This window comes from Falco naumanni, chromosome 10, assembly GCF_017639655.2.
Source record: "Falco naumanni isolate bFalNau1 chromosome 10, bFalNau1.pat, whole genome shotgun sequence".
In the NCBI taxonomy this organism is placed as follows: Eukaryota; Metazoa; Chordata; class Aves; order Falconiformes; family Falconidae; genus Falco; species Falco naumanni.
This window is the reverse complement of record NC_054063.1, coordinates 5865199-5880540: the sequence shown is the minus strand read 5'-3', so window position 1 is coordinate 5880540 and position 15342 is coordinate 5865199. Positions and strand designations below refer to the sequence as shown.

The following is a 15342-nucleotide window of genomic DNA, read 5'->3' as shown; positions in this document are numbered from 1 at the left end:
GGGAAACACACTTCACGTTTTGAATGGCAAGGTTTTCGGAAGGGAACCAACGCCAGCATCAAGTTCCTTTTCACATAAAGATCAGGCGCCCACATACATTTCTCTTTCTGGCTACTGTTGTCAGGTGCTACACAGACTGCAGGAAGGCACCAGAGGAGCTTCTGGGAGACCAAACAGATCTATGCCCCAGACTGCAATGAAGCAATCCAGATGGAATCCACTAAAAAGTTTAAAACCCATCCCAATAATTTTGCTAAGCATATTAACATTTTCAAAGGCTTAAACTGTGGCCACTTTTTAACTGTGAAAACTTCTGTTTTATAATACACAAAACACTGTCTCTATTAATAATTTCTCAAATTGTAGGACCTTTAAACTGGAATTTGTCACAAAAACTCAGCCAACAGCTTGGGATGCAGTTACATTTGGCAAAGCCATGAACAAACCAAGAACAAGACCTAAAGTGCAATGTGTCCAACCAATTTTAAAGTTTACACATTTGACATTTAGACTATATATACCACATACATTATGTGATAAACTCTTTGTATATATGACACTATATATATGCATAATATGTATGACTAATGTTTTCCGTTGATGTATTCAATTATATATTCAGCCATTAAAACATCAGATGAAATTGAAATATGCATACTGACACGGCCAGTCAGCTCATTTAGTTGCACATATGCAACACTCCATGGCATCAGTGAGAGCTACGTAAGTGCAAACAATAAGGATAACAAGGTGCCAGCTTTCACTCCATCTTGATTTTCAGAAACACTATATGATTTCAATGTGGTGAGACATCCTACACACCACAGAAAGTGGCTGACTGCTTTGCAAAGCACAATGATTGTAAATTTGGGGTTTGTTTTTTTGTTTGTTTTTTTTTCTTCTAAACCTGGTATTAGTAAGTCTAGGTTTGCTTTCAAATTGCCAACTATCAGGTGCACAAGATACAGAAGTAATTTAGTTTAGGCGGATGCTTTGATGCTCAGTATCAGAGTTTTAATTATTTTTTTTTAAGGACATATCATGTAACACTCTTTGGGCAGATTGTACCTATGGATGGATGGATGTATGGTGCATTTGAAATCTCTTAGCTGTAATAACATGAAAACAATGTCAGGTGCTAATTAATCACCACACTTTCACAAGAAAGTATATCATAAAAGCAAGGAAAAAGTCAGATCAAGGAGATTTAAAGGGAAAAAGCTGGAATAAAAGAACACCCTATTTGAACTTAGAGGAGTTGACTTCATATTGGTTCTAATGCTACAGCAGACAAACATTTGGAAACAGTTTTTATCTGGTTTCACTAAACCCACATCATATTCATCTGGAGTACCAGTAACACAAGTTCCTCCTACAAGATGAAGCAATTATACTTTCTGACTTTGCACTTTAATTGCATAGTCACTACTATAAAGACATTCAATATTCTACGCGCCACAGTGATGGCAAAAGACAGAATTCCCATCTCTGAACAGGTGATCTGAAAACCTGCAGGTACAAAGATGACATATAAAAGACCACTGGGTTAAAAAAAAAAATAATGGAAGTAGACTCCTATAAAATCTTACCTTTAGATCCAGATACTCCAAATCCTTTTTCAACTGGATGTAAGTGTCATCCGCCTTCAGGTAAGTACATAGGGAAAAAACAATGCAATGTATTTGAATGGTTGAAACAATTTCAGAATGCTTGGGTTGGTTAGATATAAGACATTGGGTGAAAGAAGAATCAAAATAACGGAGTAGGGAGCACATTAAAAAAAAAAAAAAAAAAAAAAAAAAAGAAGAAGCAGATTTGCTCCACCAGCATATTGCTATTTACAGCTGAAAATGGGCAAAAAATTTCCCAGGAATATTACTACCTCATGCCCACCCTCCAAACAGAGATTTGAGTTTTCCACCTCTAATGAGATACATAACTACCTGAAACAACAGATCTGCAAAAGTTACTTTTTCAAAGGTAAATTCCTACTGGCCATCCTTTCACTGAAAAAGCAAAGGTGGTATCCTCCAGCACCGTATCTCCCTTTGGGAGCAGAAGAGAAGCCTTCTACCTAACTGAATGTAACCAGAAGCCATCATATAACAAACCATTACAATACTTTTGATCACATTTCATACATATTTTAAGATATGAATTATTTTATTCAGAGGAAGTACAAAATAAGTTTTGTGACTAAAATACTGAAAGAGATCTCACTCATACGATTAGAGAACCCATTTTTTCTTTTAAGTAAGAGCATTCAACTTGACCCTTATTTTTCATTGGCTCACCTGTAATTGCCATCACCTTAATTTTATAGTTACATTCATCTAGGAACATCCTCATTACAGTCACTTCAAGAAAAAGCATGCACAGAAATCATAACAGTTATTTCTCCTTTTTTCAAAAGAAGTATTTGCAATACGGAACAAAATAAAGTTTAATTGTTGCAAATGTGCTTTGCAGTCAGCCAAAATGCCCCAAATTTCCTAGGATTTCATTGCTATTTTGACAGGATGTTAACCTGGGTACATTAAAATTCAGAATAAAAGAAAAACACAGCTATACCTTTTCTCAAGTTTTGAGCCAAGGAGAATGTGTATGTAGTTAAAGAAAAGAAAACCCCTTTATACCATAAAATCAATAGATCACACCTGCATTTCTTTAGAGGTGTTCACTTACAATTCTTGTCCAATCAGCTTGTAAGTCTGGCTGAGGACTTGGCTAGGAAGTCTGCCCGTTTTTGGAGAAACCCCTGTTACTATTGCCCATCTTAGTGCAATTGTTCTGTAGGTGAGGTAAGGCAGGACATGAAACTTTTCCAAATTCAAAAATAATTCCTTTAGTTTGGGGCTAATTTAAAGTCTTCACCAATTCGAAGAAGAGTCACCCCGTTTTATTCCCAGGTGGCTCCATTTTTGAGGCTCTAATACGAACCCAAGAGCTGTGTAAGTACATTTCAGTTTGATCTCAAGTTTACAAGTTTCATTCACCAGGGCAATCAAGAGCCCTGCCAATGATCCCAAATGCACCTGAGCTTTTCTGAACCAAGGTTCACCTGCAGAACTGACACAGCTGCAAGCTCAGATGGATGTACAAACTGGCTGATGCATTTCCATTTGCAGGTGACGCAGCGTGTGGCACAGGGAGCCAATCCCATCATGAAAGCAGCACAAAGAAATGGGTTTGCTTTAGAATGAACTTCTATTTTAGCCCACATTTCTGAAGATGCAGCATTTTCAGAAATAGTATAAAAAGGAAGTATACATGATGCTTTGAAAATTACGCACCGGTGCCCTATAACTTATAACGCTCATCTTTGATAGCGAATACAGCAGCAAAGAAAAACCGCAAACAACCTGGGAACTGTAAGAATACCAAAGGATGGGCGAGAAAGCACAGACTCAAGCACGCCACTAACGAAGCATTTGCAGAGTCACAAGATGTCATACGGCACAGATGAGCCACGCAGCAGCTGACCTGATAGGTGGAATTAGTTGGCAAGTGCTGCAGTAATTGTGCGATTGTGTAATTTCGTATACTAGCCAACTTAGCCTGATGTCTCCTTAATCGAATGAGAAGCAATGTTAGCTCTTCAGGCTGCAGGTATTTAGACACAGTGTAAAGAGGAAATTAGCAGTCTTCAGGGAGAGGAACTGTAATTACATTTTTCACCTCAGTGCCCAGAAAGCAGTTACTTGACATGATTAAGCAATTATTTCATTAACTTTGTATTTGGTCAAATAAACATAATAAAAGTTGAGTCCTGTAATAACAGACAGCTCGCCCCCTGTTCATGTTGCAGATAACAGCAAAATCCCTACAGGCTTTACTGGGAGCTGGTTAAGATTAAGTTCTCATTCAAGTTACTTATGTTTTAACTAATAAAAATACAACTACTATGGAACAAGCAGGATTAGAAAAATTAACTACAATACTATGATGACACAAAAGGAAAAGTAACTCTCAACTTACCGACTTGCCATGCAAACTGGGTGCGCTCACAGTGTGTGTCATGTAGCCCATGGCAGGCATTGAACGTCGATCGATGTGAGTTGAGCTCTGTAAGAAGCCACAGCCAGAATGGTAAGGATCACCTCCAGTGAGGGGTACGTTGCACTTGAGGGCAAATTTGGAAGATACACACCTCTGCCCCAATTTTCTATTTGAATTCACAGCATGCTTGGATTAGGGTAACATCCATGGGCCAGCCAGATCCTTTGATGATTAAGTAGAGCTTATGAATGAACAAATGCAAATTTAGCACCTGTGACACTGGGCAAATCAGCAGATTCTGGCAGACCAAGATGCTTCAGCAGCACATGCCGAGTGGCTTCCAGCAAATAATAATAAAAAAATTCATAAAGTTCCCCCCTACCTAATGTCTCTCAGAGAAAGGCTGGTTGGCTGATGCCCTAGGACAGCCGGCTGTGAATGCCTTCTGTCAGCCAGGGAACACTAAGCTACTGACATGAGTGACACCTTGTGGCAATGGGTTCCATTAATACCAGGGTTTTTTAAATAATCATGTTTTATCTGCCTGTCTCTGCTCATAACATGAAAACCTACAGCACATCCATACTTTCATCCTTCTCTTAATGCCAAACTTTTACAACTTTCTTCAAGGCAGACTAAATGTCTCGTGATTTATTTTTGTACCTGTCTGAATTTCACTGAACGGTGTTTTGTTCTGCCTTTTTTCCCCCTTTTTAAATTTATTTTAAAAAAAAAGTGTAACTGGATGGAATTTAATAAAGCATTCCAGGTAGGGGGCATTATAACAGATTTTTGTAGACACATACATTTAGATGTAAAATGACGCTGTGTACTTACATATAAAAACATGAGCAGTTTTTCTCTAGAACCTTTCACAGAAGCAAAGTTTTGCAGATGAGGAAAACTGTATTCCCCTATATTGGTAAAGCCAGTATGATGTAAAGAGTTTCATTTTCTGAGCAAAATTTATGCAGCTACATTGCACAGGAAGAGAAAAGACTGCTGTACATTCCTTTGCAAGGGATGTAATGCTCCTTCAGTTTACACGTGGAGAAACCAAATGTCTGGTATAATATAATCAGGAGTTAAAACAAATATTAATTTCCAGTGCTGCACATCACTAGCCTATTTCATCCTCTGACAGAATACTATAAATGTAGCAATGCTGAAAGACATCTGACAGCTATACTGCATATACACTAAAAAAAAAAAAAAAGCTAAACTGTGCATAAAGCTAGCATGCAATCCAAAGTCATGGTCCTGACCCCCCAGTAGGTATGGGAATTTACAGTTCTCTTTCTTTGCAAATACTTTCCCCATCAGGGCCCTTGGTTGAGGTCAAAGAATTCTGTGAATAGAGGCTTTCATTTCCACTTATTCCTGTGTAAGAGCTACCAAGAAAAGTAAACTCTACATTGATTCAATCCTGAACTTCCCTGCTTTCCTCCTTAGGCAAGGAGAGCCATGTGGAGTACCAAACCCTCGGTCACCCGTGGATAAGAGAGTACAACAGTACCTACAAAAGGAACCATAGAGGAATTCCGCAAAAGGTTACAGTTTCAGATCAACGCTATTTGATTTTGGTTAGCCCAATGATAATGACTTTGCAAAGGGCTTAAATTATCAAATGCATGAAAGATTATTATGTTTTTAGCTGTAACTAAAAACTGAATCAGCTGTAAGACTAAATACAATAGCAAAGCAGGTAGAGAAAGCAGACACAGCAAACACTGAAGACTACAAGCAAAAGTAAATAATCAAGGAGGAGTTTACCTTGATGAGTTTTATATTCTTGCCTATCTACTCAATACATTAAAATACTACAATTTGTGTATTTTATACATATAAATCTATGCCTTCCAGTTTTTAAACAAAAATACTCCAAACCGATGTGATGTGCCACCAACTTTCCTTTCCCAACCAACAAAACTTGATCAATTTGAAATTATCAGAAAAATAAGAATTTCAGGAGAAAATTCTTCATTGTATTATCTTTTACAACTTGCACAACCTTTCATACACAAGGAAGGATGAAATGAAAAATGAGTAAATTAAATTATCCATGTACGACACCACAGGTAGCACACTTTGAAATCAGTTATAGCGTGTACAAACCTTTACCGCATGGTTTCGTATCTTCCTGGGTGATCCAGCAAAAGGAACGTCTACAGTCTGTCTCTCATCCGATGGTTTAACCGTAAGCCTTTCTGCAGGAGTATGCGGTCTCCTTGGGGGAAAGCTTTTTGGAGGTCCAGGTGGAGGAATATCAGATGGAGAGGGCGGAACCGATATCGATCGTGGAACATCTAATGAACTTTTTGACTTACTACGATCAATAAAGTCTGAAGAACCTACATAAAGTGGGGCAGTGGGGCTGCCGTGTTTAAATTGCTGTCTCTGCTGCCACTCATACAGCTGCCAAACAGTTCCATCCTTGTTTGCTTTCCTTTCCTCCTGGGACATCTTCAAGTGGCTAACGCGATCTTGTGCATATTTGTAGTCACTCGGCAAATTGCGGTTTGGTGGTGGTGGTGAGCTCCCTGAATGCTGCCTGGTATTCTTTGGCAAAGTGTGATAGTTTTCAGGAAAAGGTGGATTGGGACCCTGACGTGTAAGAGTCTGATCAGAAGTGAGGCTGTAAAGGAGGTGGAAGAAATGGGTAAATTTCAGCATACATTGATGAGTGGGAGTGACCGATTAAAAAAAAAAATAAACCTCTAATGACATTAGCTTAGGAGCTACTTGACACAACATCAGAGTCATTTTAAAAGAATTTTCAGAAAAAATAACAAAGTAATATTAACGTATTGCCCAAAAATGTTACGCTGTACCCATGCAAAGATGCAAATAGTATAAATACAGGCTTTTAATTTAGTGTCTAACCTAGGATGACCTACTGGAACTAAAATTAAGGAACAGCAGCATTATGTACTTAGGCCAAACAGAATGTCAAGAACATGAAGAAAGGAATTATTATGATTAAAGAGCAAATTCATAAATTAAAGTATGTCTCTTCACCGAAAGCCTGCTCACCACTAGGTGGTGTGGTTTACGAACAACAAATGCGGGCTCATTATAAAAAAAATTACCTTAAAGTGCAAGAAGAAATCTCAATAATCACAGAATGAGTATCTCAGATAATTTTTGTTCATGAGAATTAAAAAAAAAAAAAAAAAAAAAAGGTAAGAAACTGCTCAAAGCTCCCAGATCTGTATGACTGACTTTCATCTGACCTAATCCTTCTGGTTTGACTGTTTCAAGCAACACAAGGCTTTTTGCAACAAAACTCACTGAGAAACTAAAACATCAAACAAGGTGTTGCATCCGGGCTTTAGTACTGAACCCATAATATGCTTAAACTGTAGAAATTAAATCTTTTAGGAGGGAGAGAGTTAAGAGAGAATTGGCAAAAGCTCTGACAAAGTTAGCTCTCCTACTCTGAAGTCAAAATCTTGCTGTAACCTCATGCATAAGAACCTGCTTAATTTCTGATTCTCCAGTTAAATATCTGGGGGTTTTGTACATGCAGTCATTTGCCCATTGACTGAGGATCACCAAACAGAAAACCACTCTGCTAGACTTGCTACAGAGCAGCAATACAGAAAATACACAAAAACAACAAAAAACCACACCCACAAATGAAGATACTTGGAGCACATTCATCACTCCACTCAGTAGGTTCCACTTTCTGCATGAGAGGGAGACCTGATGGTTTGGGAACTGCAGGAATTCCACATGAAAGAAAGGGCAGGATGGAAAGGAACCTCTTCGTTCAGCATCAAAGAATAACAGAAGCAGGGGGAAAGGAACTGCTACTGGTAACTCCTGCTCAGTAACAGCCTCTGTCTCTTGCTGCTTGCAGGATTTGGCGCTGCTGGGTGGCCTTGAAATACGGATGCTCTAGAGGGGACACATAATTCCTCATGCCAGAAAGCAGAATAACTGCCCCGCGCTGCATCGAGCACTTACAGATTCCTCAAAGCACTGCTCTCATAGCACAGAACCGTGATGTTACCTCAGGTTTCACAGTGAAGGCAGGTAGTATGAACAGAGGCAATAAAGATCGGCATTTAGTGGTCAAGTAGCCTCTTTTATTTGTCTGTACCCTGTATGCTCTCCACTGTACTGCTAATTCTTTCCACATGAAAATCAAAGTGGTTGCTAGAAACATGTTTTCTCTAAACAGGAATGAGAATGGAGAAAGCTTGGAGTGGGTGATGCTTCAAAAGGACATCTGAGACAGGCATGAAGCTAGGACAGATCCTTTTGCCTTTTCTGCGGAAAAATGGGCAAGGGGGCTTGACCATTCCTATACTCCAACCTAGCAGAGCCGTCTATTGAATGGCAAACTAGTGAATGTTTCAAATCATCTGTGTGTGGTTTCTTTCTAATTGGACGTGAAAGGGTTCAGTACTGACATCAGCCGGAATGAATGGTAGTCAATGAAGTGACCAGGGCTAGCAGCTTTAGGAGCTAACACCGTCTGAAAAGAAATACCCCATGAGATTTAGTTGGGGAGGACACACAGAAATATCACACCTTTCTTCCAAAAAAGAATTAATTTGTCTGAAAGGAACTAAAAAATGTTTGGATGAAAGCAATACTTTGAGCAGCTGGGAAGTGCCAGCTTCATGCAATACTTCAGCCTGCTAGAAGAAACCCCAAAGCTGCACGTGCGTTAGATTGCACAGAGAAAGTCACATCCAAGCTGAACTTTAGAGGCAACTGCCTATATACGGGCAGGCTGCAATTTCTCAGTATATGAAGATGGGAGAAACCTCCAGCTGAGATGACAGGCTTTAAGCAGGTGGCATCTCTACCACACAAGTTTTCAGAACCTTAAAAATCATTTACGCTACATAAAAACAGGTACTAAGATGACAGATCAATTTCTGCAACGGGAAAAGAATGCTGTCCCAAATGACCCCACTTAGTCCACAACGGACTGTGGACAATTGCTTTCTCAAGGATCAAGAGTAAAAATGAGCAAAAGCAGTTGTTATCGTGAACCTCCCGCTCTTGAATGATGAGGTAGAAATAATATAATAAGGAAAGCAGACACTGAAGAGTGAAAAACTGGCCTGATGCTATATTATATGGTTACGGGCCATGAAAATCATTCAGGGACCGCAATGGGAAGCAATGGCATGGAAGATCTTTTAAAAAGAAAAGACAAAAGTTCAAATGAAAACAAACACAATTATTGGAAAACTACGTCCATTCATGGGAAAGCAGAGAAGCTAACAAAGACAATGTTTCTTCCTTAAGCACATCAGGAAGGAACTGAAAGTTCTGCATATCAAAAAATGTTTAACACTGTATTTACAAGGAAGGAAATTTCTCAACATGACTGCATTTAGTTGTGAAATACTGAGCTTATCTTTGTCAGATTTATGTATGTTTTTAAGTGCAAATAAACTGTTAGCAATGGCAGATTCTTTACAATAACGCATTCCCTATGTCTATCCAGGTACTGGAATCAAACCAAAGACTAATAATCTCTTGACAGCTGCTGTTTGATGGTCCTGACCTTTAATTACTTAAACCCAAAATCTCCTGAAAGCCTCCTTTCAAACTTTTCAATTCTCTAGATGTCTCCCAAAGGCTAGCACGAACCTTACCAAAGCAGGTACTCCCCTTTGCTGAGAACGGAGTGGGGTTATATGGCTACACTGGATGTAACTGTGGTGCAGCCAACAGTTCATTGAGAGGTAGGTGAATGTCCAGAGCGACAGCTAACATCTACTAGTTAGCAAACAGTTCCAAGTGCTTTTTTTATAAAAAGGGGAAGTAAAAGATCTATTTGAAAGATCTAAATATCCACATAAAAGGTGCAATCCCTGCAAAAAGTTATACAAACTGTTGTATTTGTGTGAAGCCCCCCTAGCTGAAAGAGTTCTTTCTTGTCATAATCCACTTGCTGCAAGCCCTGCACCTTTAAACACCTGAACCAGGAAACAAAACAGTACTCATTCTGTGTCCAAAAATTATAAAGGCTTCTAGAACCTCAGAAGTTCTTTGTAACGTTTCAGGTGGAGTAACAATTTCTTAATGCTCTGCATTGACTAAGTGGTCCACTCATATTTACTAAAATCAAAATAGAATGTCAATCCAATCATCGACTCCCTTAGATATCTATATCCTGCAATCAAGACAACATTTGACAACTAACATGCCATTTCTGTCCATCAGCTAAGTGCACTGCGACAACCTCTTCAGGCTGAGAGAGGGTACCGTTTAAAAGATTAATCTATTAATCTTCAGGAAGGTAACATTCAATTTATTTTGAACTCAAAGAATATAGCAGCACTTGTCAAGGAAAGACAACGAAAACAAGGTCAACTGAACTAAAATAGAACACAAAGAAAGTTCTTAAAAAAATTTATACATATATATATAAAGTTAGATTTTGGTTACATTGCTGTAGTGAACTCTCATGAAGTTTCATTGAATACTTGGCAGCTCCAGCTGAGGTAGCTGGTTTTATCTAAAACAAAAACTGGCACCTGCAGCAGCGCTATCTTAACTCTACACCTGATACACACTTAAAGGTGATTTACTGGAAAGAGTAATTAGGAAGAAAACAGTACTTAGCTATCACTCAAGCCTGTTTACTGCCTATACTTTTGATGTGAAAAACATCAACACTTTTTTTTTTTTTAAGCGCGGGCTAATTAGTTTAACAGTTTTCTGTTATTATTTTTGACTAATACACCCGTGGGTGTAAGAAGAACCAACATACCAAGTACTTTTTTTCATTAAAATCATATACTTTTGGGAAGTATTGCTTGATATCCAAGCAAAAAAGATGTAAGTAAATTGACTCTAGCAGTCTAGAAAAAGTTGAACAGTATTGAAAGTATAAAAGCTGCTTCAAGGGTAATTCCAAAGATTAAAAAATGGACTTCCAAACAGAATCAGTAAGCCTTAAATTTCTTGACCAATGTTAGATAAGCATTAAAAAAAAAATACTAAAAGTTTTCTCCCTCCTGAATCCACATGCTGATTATAATTAGATTTTAGCAAATTTATAAGGTACTAATTCAACAGGTTATCCATATTTTAAAAATCTTAACCTGCAGCACAGAGCCCAACTGTCTGTCCTGCCACTTGACACAAGGTGACACTCTGAATTGATGCATATATATACATCACTTCATTTTTTCACGCTTTGATAGTAAAGCAGTTATGAGATTTTCAAATGACAAAAGCATTCCAGTGTGCATTCCACGTCTTGGTACAATTTATGTAATTTTGAAAAGGGAAAAGAGAATCCTGGAGACCATGGGAATCCTAGGACCTCTTCATTAACTAAATTAATATACGGAGACCTTTCAATATGTGACACACACACTGGGGCTTTGAGTGCACTGATCTGATACAGAGGAGTGAATGGACCTTTGGAACAGGAACAGAAAGTAGAAAAACACCCAATCAGCATTCTTTACCTTTAAGTGGAAAACTATTATCTATAATTTATGTTGTGTAGCTGTTTATGAATTAGAGGTAACTGAGGGCTGCACTTCACTTCCTGGCTCTTCAATTGCAGCAAAATTTAAGAAGTTTTAAGTATCCACGGTGATTAAAAACAGGCAAAAAAAAAAAAAAAAAAAAGCAGCACTTTAATCTCACTTTTTCTATCTGCAATACAGTAACAACATTAAAGGGATTTGATTAGTTAATCCCACATTGACTGCCCCCCGAGACAAACACCTGAAAAATACCATTCTGCACTGCTGAAAGAGAAAGTAAGTTTTCTTATATATTGTCTCTGCAAAACACCATTCTGATTTGCACTAAACCTATCACTAGCACATATTTTCCTTTAACTTCAGAAAATGCCATTTGGCAGTCTGTGTAAAGATGGGCCCATTACTAACCTTTTTGTATCTCCTTTTTGGACTTTTACCCAGTGCTCCACTTGAGCCATGTTACTTTTCCTTTGAATCTGTTTATCTGGATTTGTTCTGGGAACAAACCCTCTTTTATACGAGCTGGTACCATTCTGCTGCTCCACTAGGCCAGCACTCATACTTAATGAACTAGGAAGCGTTCCATTCTTCTCAGCTGGCTGAGGCTGAGCTACTTGGGACCACGATGCATTCGTTAAGTCTGGAAATAATGAATCAGCTTCTCTTAACGCATGCTTAGCCTTTCCCTTCTTAGTTTCCAGAGTTTCTTTTCTGTGGCTATAATGCTCCTCCTCCTCTTTTTCTCTTCTTATCTCTTCACGTTTATCATATCCAAGCATTTCAGCTGATTTTTGATAACTTTCTTTCGTATCCGTAATCTCTGCTTTCACACAATCTTTGCAGGCATCCACGTGATTGACTTGGGGAACAGCTTGCTGATCTACTTTTTCACTTTCCCTGAAAACAAAATACATTTCAGTAATGAGCACTGCTAAACCGCTAAAAGCTGATGTGGTCTTGTTACTATTTTAGAAAGGATACCCACAAAAGCACATTCTCCAAGCTGTGATAGTTTTGACATGTTAAGAGAGAGATGCTCAGCAAAACTCCCATTGTTACCCCAGTTAAACAAAAGATACCTTTAGAGTGCTACCAAAAAACCAGAAATTATTTATATGCATCCATAAAAATGACTGAAAACACTAATATTGTATGAAAGAAGTGTTCAATTTGTGTAATATTAATGTACAAAAACCTGTACAAAATAAAGTCTTCCTATCCTAGGAAACACTGAAAGCCAAAAAACCAAAACCAAACTGTCAACTGCTCGTTGCAAAGTAAAAGTAGTCTTCCGTATCTTTGCAGATGCCTTGAGGACTAGTCATTTCTGGCCAAGAGGACAGAAAAATATCTACATTTGAGTCAGTACTATCATTGTCCAGGGCATTTTTAACTTGGGGGATATTCCTACAAAAAATAAAATAATAAAAAACCACCTCCATTGGTCCCAATACATATTGCAATGCACACTGGTTTACTTATTTATCTTATTGGCTAAATATTTAAAAAATTCCGTATCAGAAATCTTGACATTAAACTTACAACACACTGTAAAATATCTAAGGATCCTAAAAGTTTTATGTTGCTTTTGACGCATAACATACTTCATTTGCAATTTTCTTCATCTCTTTACAATGATAAGCTTCTCTACAACATTTTTTTTCTGTTACAATTCAATGGAGCATCACTGATCTTAGAGTAGCACCTCATCTTCTCTGAAACTAAGTTCAGCTTCTTTAAAGCTTTATGGAAAGTGAATTCTGAATAAGTGCCATGAAACAATTGTTTTCACTTTAGTCTACTTAGTGTCTCAAAATGAATATTTTACTAGGAGGAAGGACACTTGGATCAATACTTCTAATGTACCAGACTTCCCCAATTTTTCTTTCAATTATTCCTATCCTTATGAAGAAGATAAAGAAAAAAACCCAAACCACCCAGGTAACAGGTTATATGTTATTTGAATTTAAATTAAATCCAGAAAGTTTTAACATAAAATTATAGAGGATGCAAAGCTCTGGAAGAGATGCTGATTTTATTTTTTGCTTATATGTGATTTGCCAAAAGCAAGCAGTAGAGCAAGATACTCTGAGAAACTGCACCATGACATTTTAATCCTCACAGACCCAACACTTCAAAGCAGGGTTGTCTCACAGGAGAGTCTTCTTTCACAAGGAGTTGTAGGGGAAGAATCACATTCCAAAGTCAAAACATCAAGAAAGCTACATCAGTTTTAAGAAAAGGGGAAAACTGGAAGCACATGAAGGCGCAGCTGGCTTTGTTTGCCTCTAGCACTAATTAAGAACAATGGAACAAAAGACATCCTTCTTTTCTAACAATGCTTTTCTTCTATATGGAGAAAAATATAAAACACTCTTACAAGTACTAAAGGCCACAAAAGTAAAAAAAAAACAAAAAACAAAACCAACAAAAACAACAGTTAACACCTGCATACATTAGTCAATATCCATAACTTTAAACACATGATTTACTCATCTTTAACATTCTTTTCCATCTTAACAGCATTTTAATCCCAGTTCTAAACACTCATTTGAAACAACTAGTCACTTTTCTGACTTTTCCTTTTTATTTATCTCCCCTCAAGGCTGCCAACTGGCTGTTGCAGGTGTATGGATTTGCTCACAAAATCTGTAACTTTTTAACTGAAATTCCCTAAAAAAATTAAATATATACAGAAATTAATCCATGTCACTAAATGTGGGCACACAATTTGCATGTAGACACTAATACCAAACACCAGGTTTTCTTAATTAAGGTTAGTTAACTGATTTGCAGTAGAACATAAATTAGAAATAATTATTTCTTTAAAACGGGAATTACTTTCATGCACACATTTATAAATATCTCATTCAGAAATCACCCCCAACCTGATTTTATTTATATATATATTTTTTAAAATTTTACATATATATATAAAAAACATTTTTTTTTAAAAGCTAACAGTTTCGTCTATTGAACTTGCCTCTTTAGTGAAGAGCGTGTTTGCATAAGAGCAGCCTGATTCATAGCCCTGATCCAGCCATTCATATCCTCTTGGGTATCTGCACTGAAGTAGTACGTCCGCATCCCTGAATGCTCTGCCTGAGAGCCAATAACAGAATTCTTATTATAAATATATGCCCGCATACCTGTATGAACAGCCTGTAAGAACAAGGAAAAGAAAAAAATGTTAAGACAGTCCTTTCATTTTTTCCCCCAGAAAAGCTCCTGTAACTTTTCCTGCTATCTTTTTAAAAAGCTTTCCAGATTGTTTGACTGTTTCTTGAATTTAGGGTAGAATTATTACACTGCCACAATGGGCCACTGTGTAGCAAACTCAAACGACACACTCTGATTTTTACTGAAATTCCTCTACTTCTTTCTCGCACTATTAAGCTAAAAGCGCAGTGCTTCTGTTTTTCATAGTAGGAAATTTCAGCTTTTCATTTTCTCTTAACTAATGTATTTAATTTGCCATAAATACCATACAAAACAAATTAAAGAAATTCTCTCCGAGACATGCATGAGCAAGCCAATTTTCCCAGGTCATTTAATAAAGCAATTTATTCAGACAAAACACAGACAGAAATCTTAAAATTCAAGCAATTAAACCGCTTATTTAAGAACTGATTATAATGCTGTTAAGGTATTTTGGTTAAAGCGTGCACTTGAACCTTTATATTAGCTGCAAAATCACAAGACTTACTGATAAAGTTAGTAATACTGGTAGAATTATCACAGCACATAAAATGTTGACGAGTATCTCTGCTCACCAAAATACTCCATGAAATTCCACTGCAAACTAAAGTTACTTCGAAATTCCTCTATATTCAATACTCAATATGGAATGTCTTTGTAACTCTAGACTAGT

The 15342-nt window shown here is 37.4% G+C and overlaps 1 protein-coding gene across 8 annotated transcripts in view; it reads right to left on the bottom strand.

Annotated features, from left to right (window-relative positions):
* The window catches only part of PLEKHA7 (pleckstrin homology domain containing A7), a 160105-nt gene that overhangs the window by 27974 nt on the left and 116789 nt on the right, over positions 1–15342 (bottom strand). For 7 of the 8 annotated variants that reach the window (XM_040608613.1, XM_040608616.1, XM_040608615.1 and 4 more), the window contains 5 exons: positions 14455–14633; positions 11880–12368; positions 6115–6634; positions 3979–4065; positions 1590–1643 (listed from right to left, as the gene is read on the bottom strand). In XM_040608613.1, coding sequence (XP_040464547.1) covers positions 1590–1643; positions 3979–4065; positions 6115–6634; positions 11880–12368; positions 14455–14633 — 1329 coding nt within the window. The remainder of the gene's footprint in view (positions 1–1589; positions 1644–3978; positions 4066–6114; positions 6635–11879; positions 12369–14454; positions 14634–15342) is intronic. The other variant, XM_040608614.1, reaches the window with a different exon arrangement.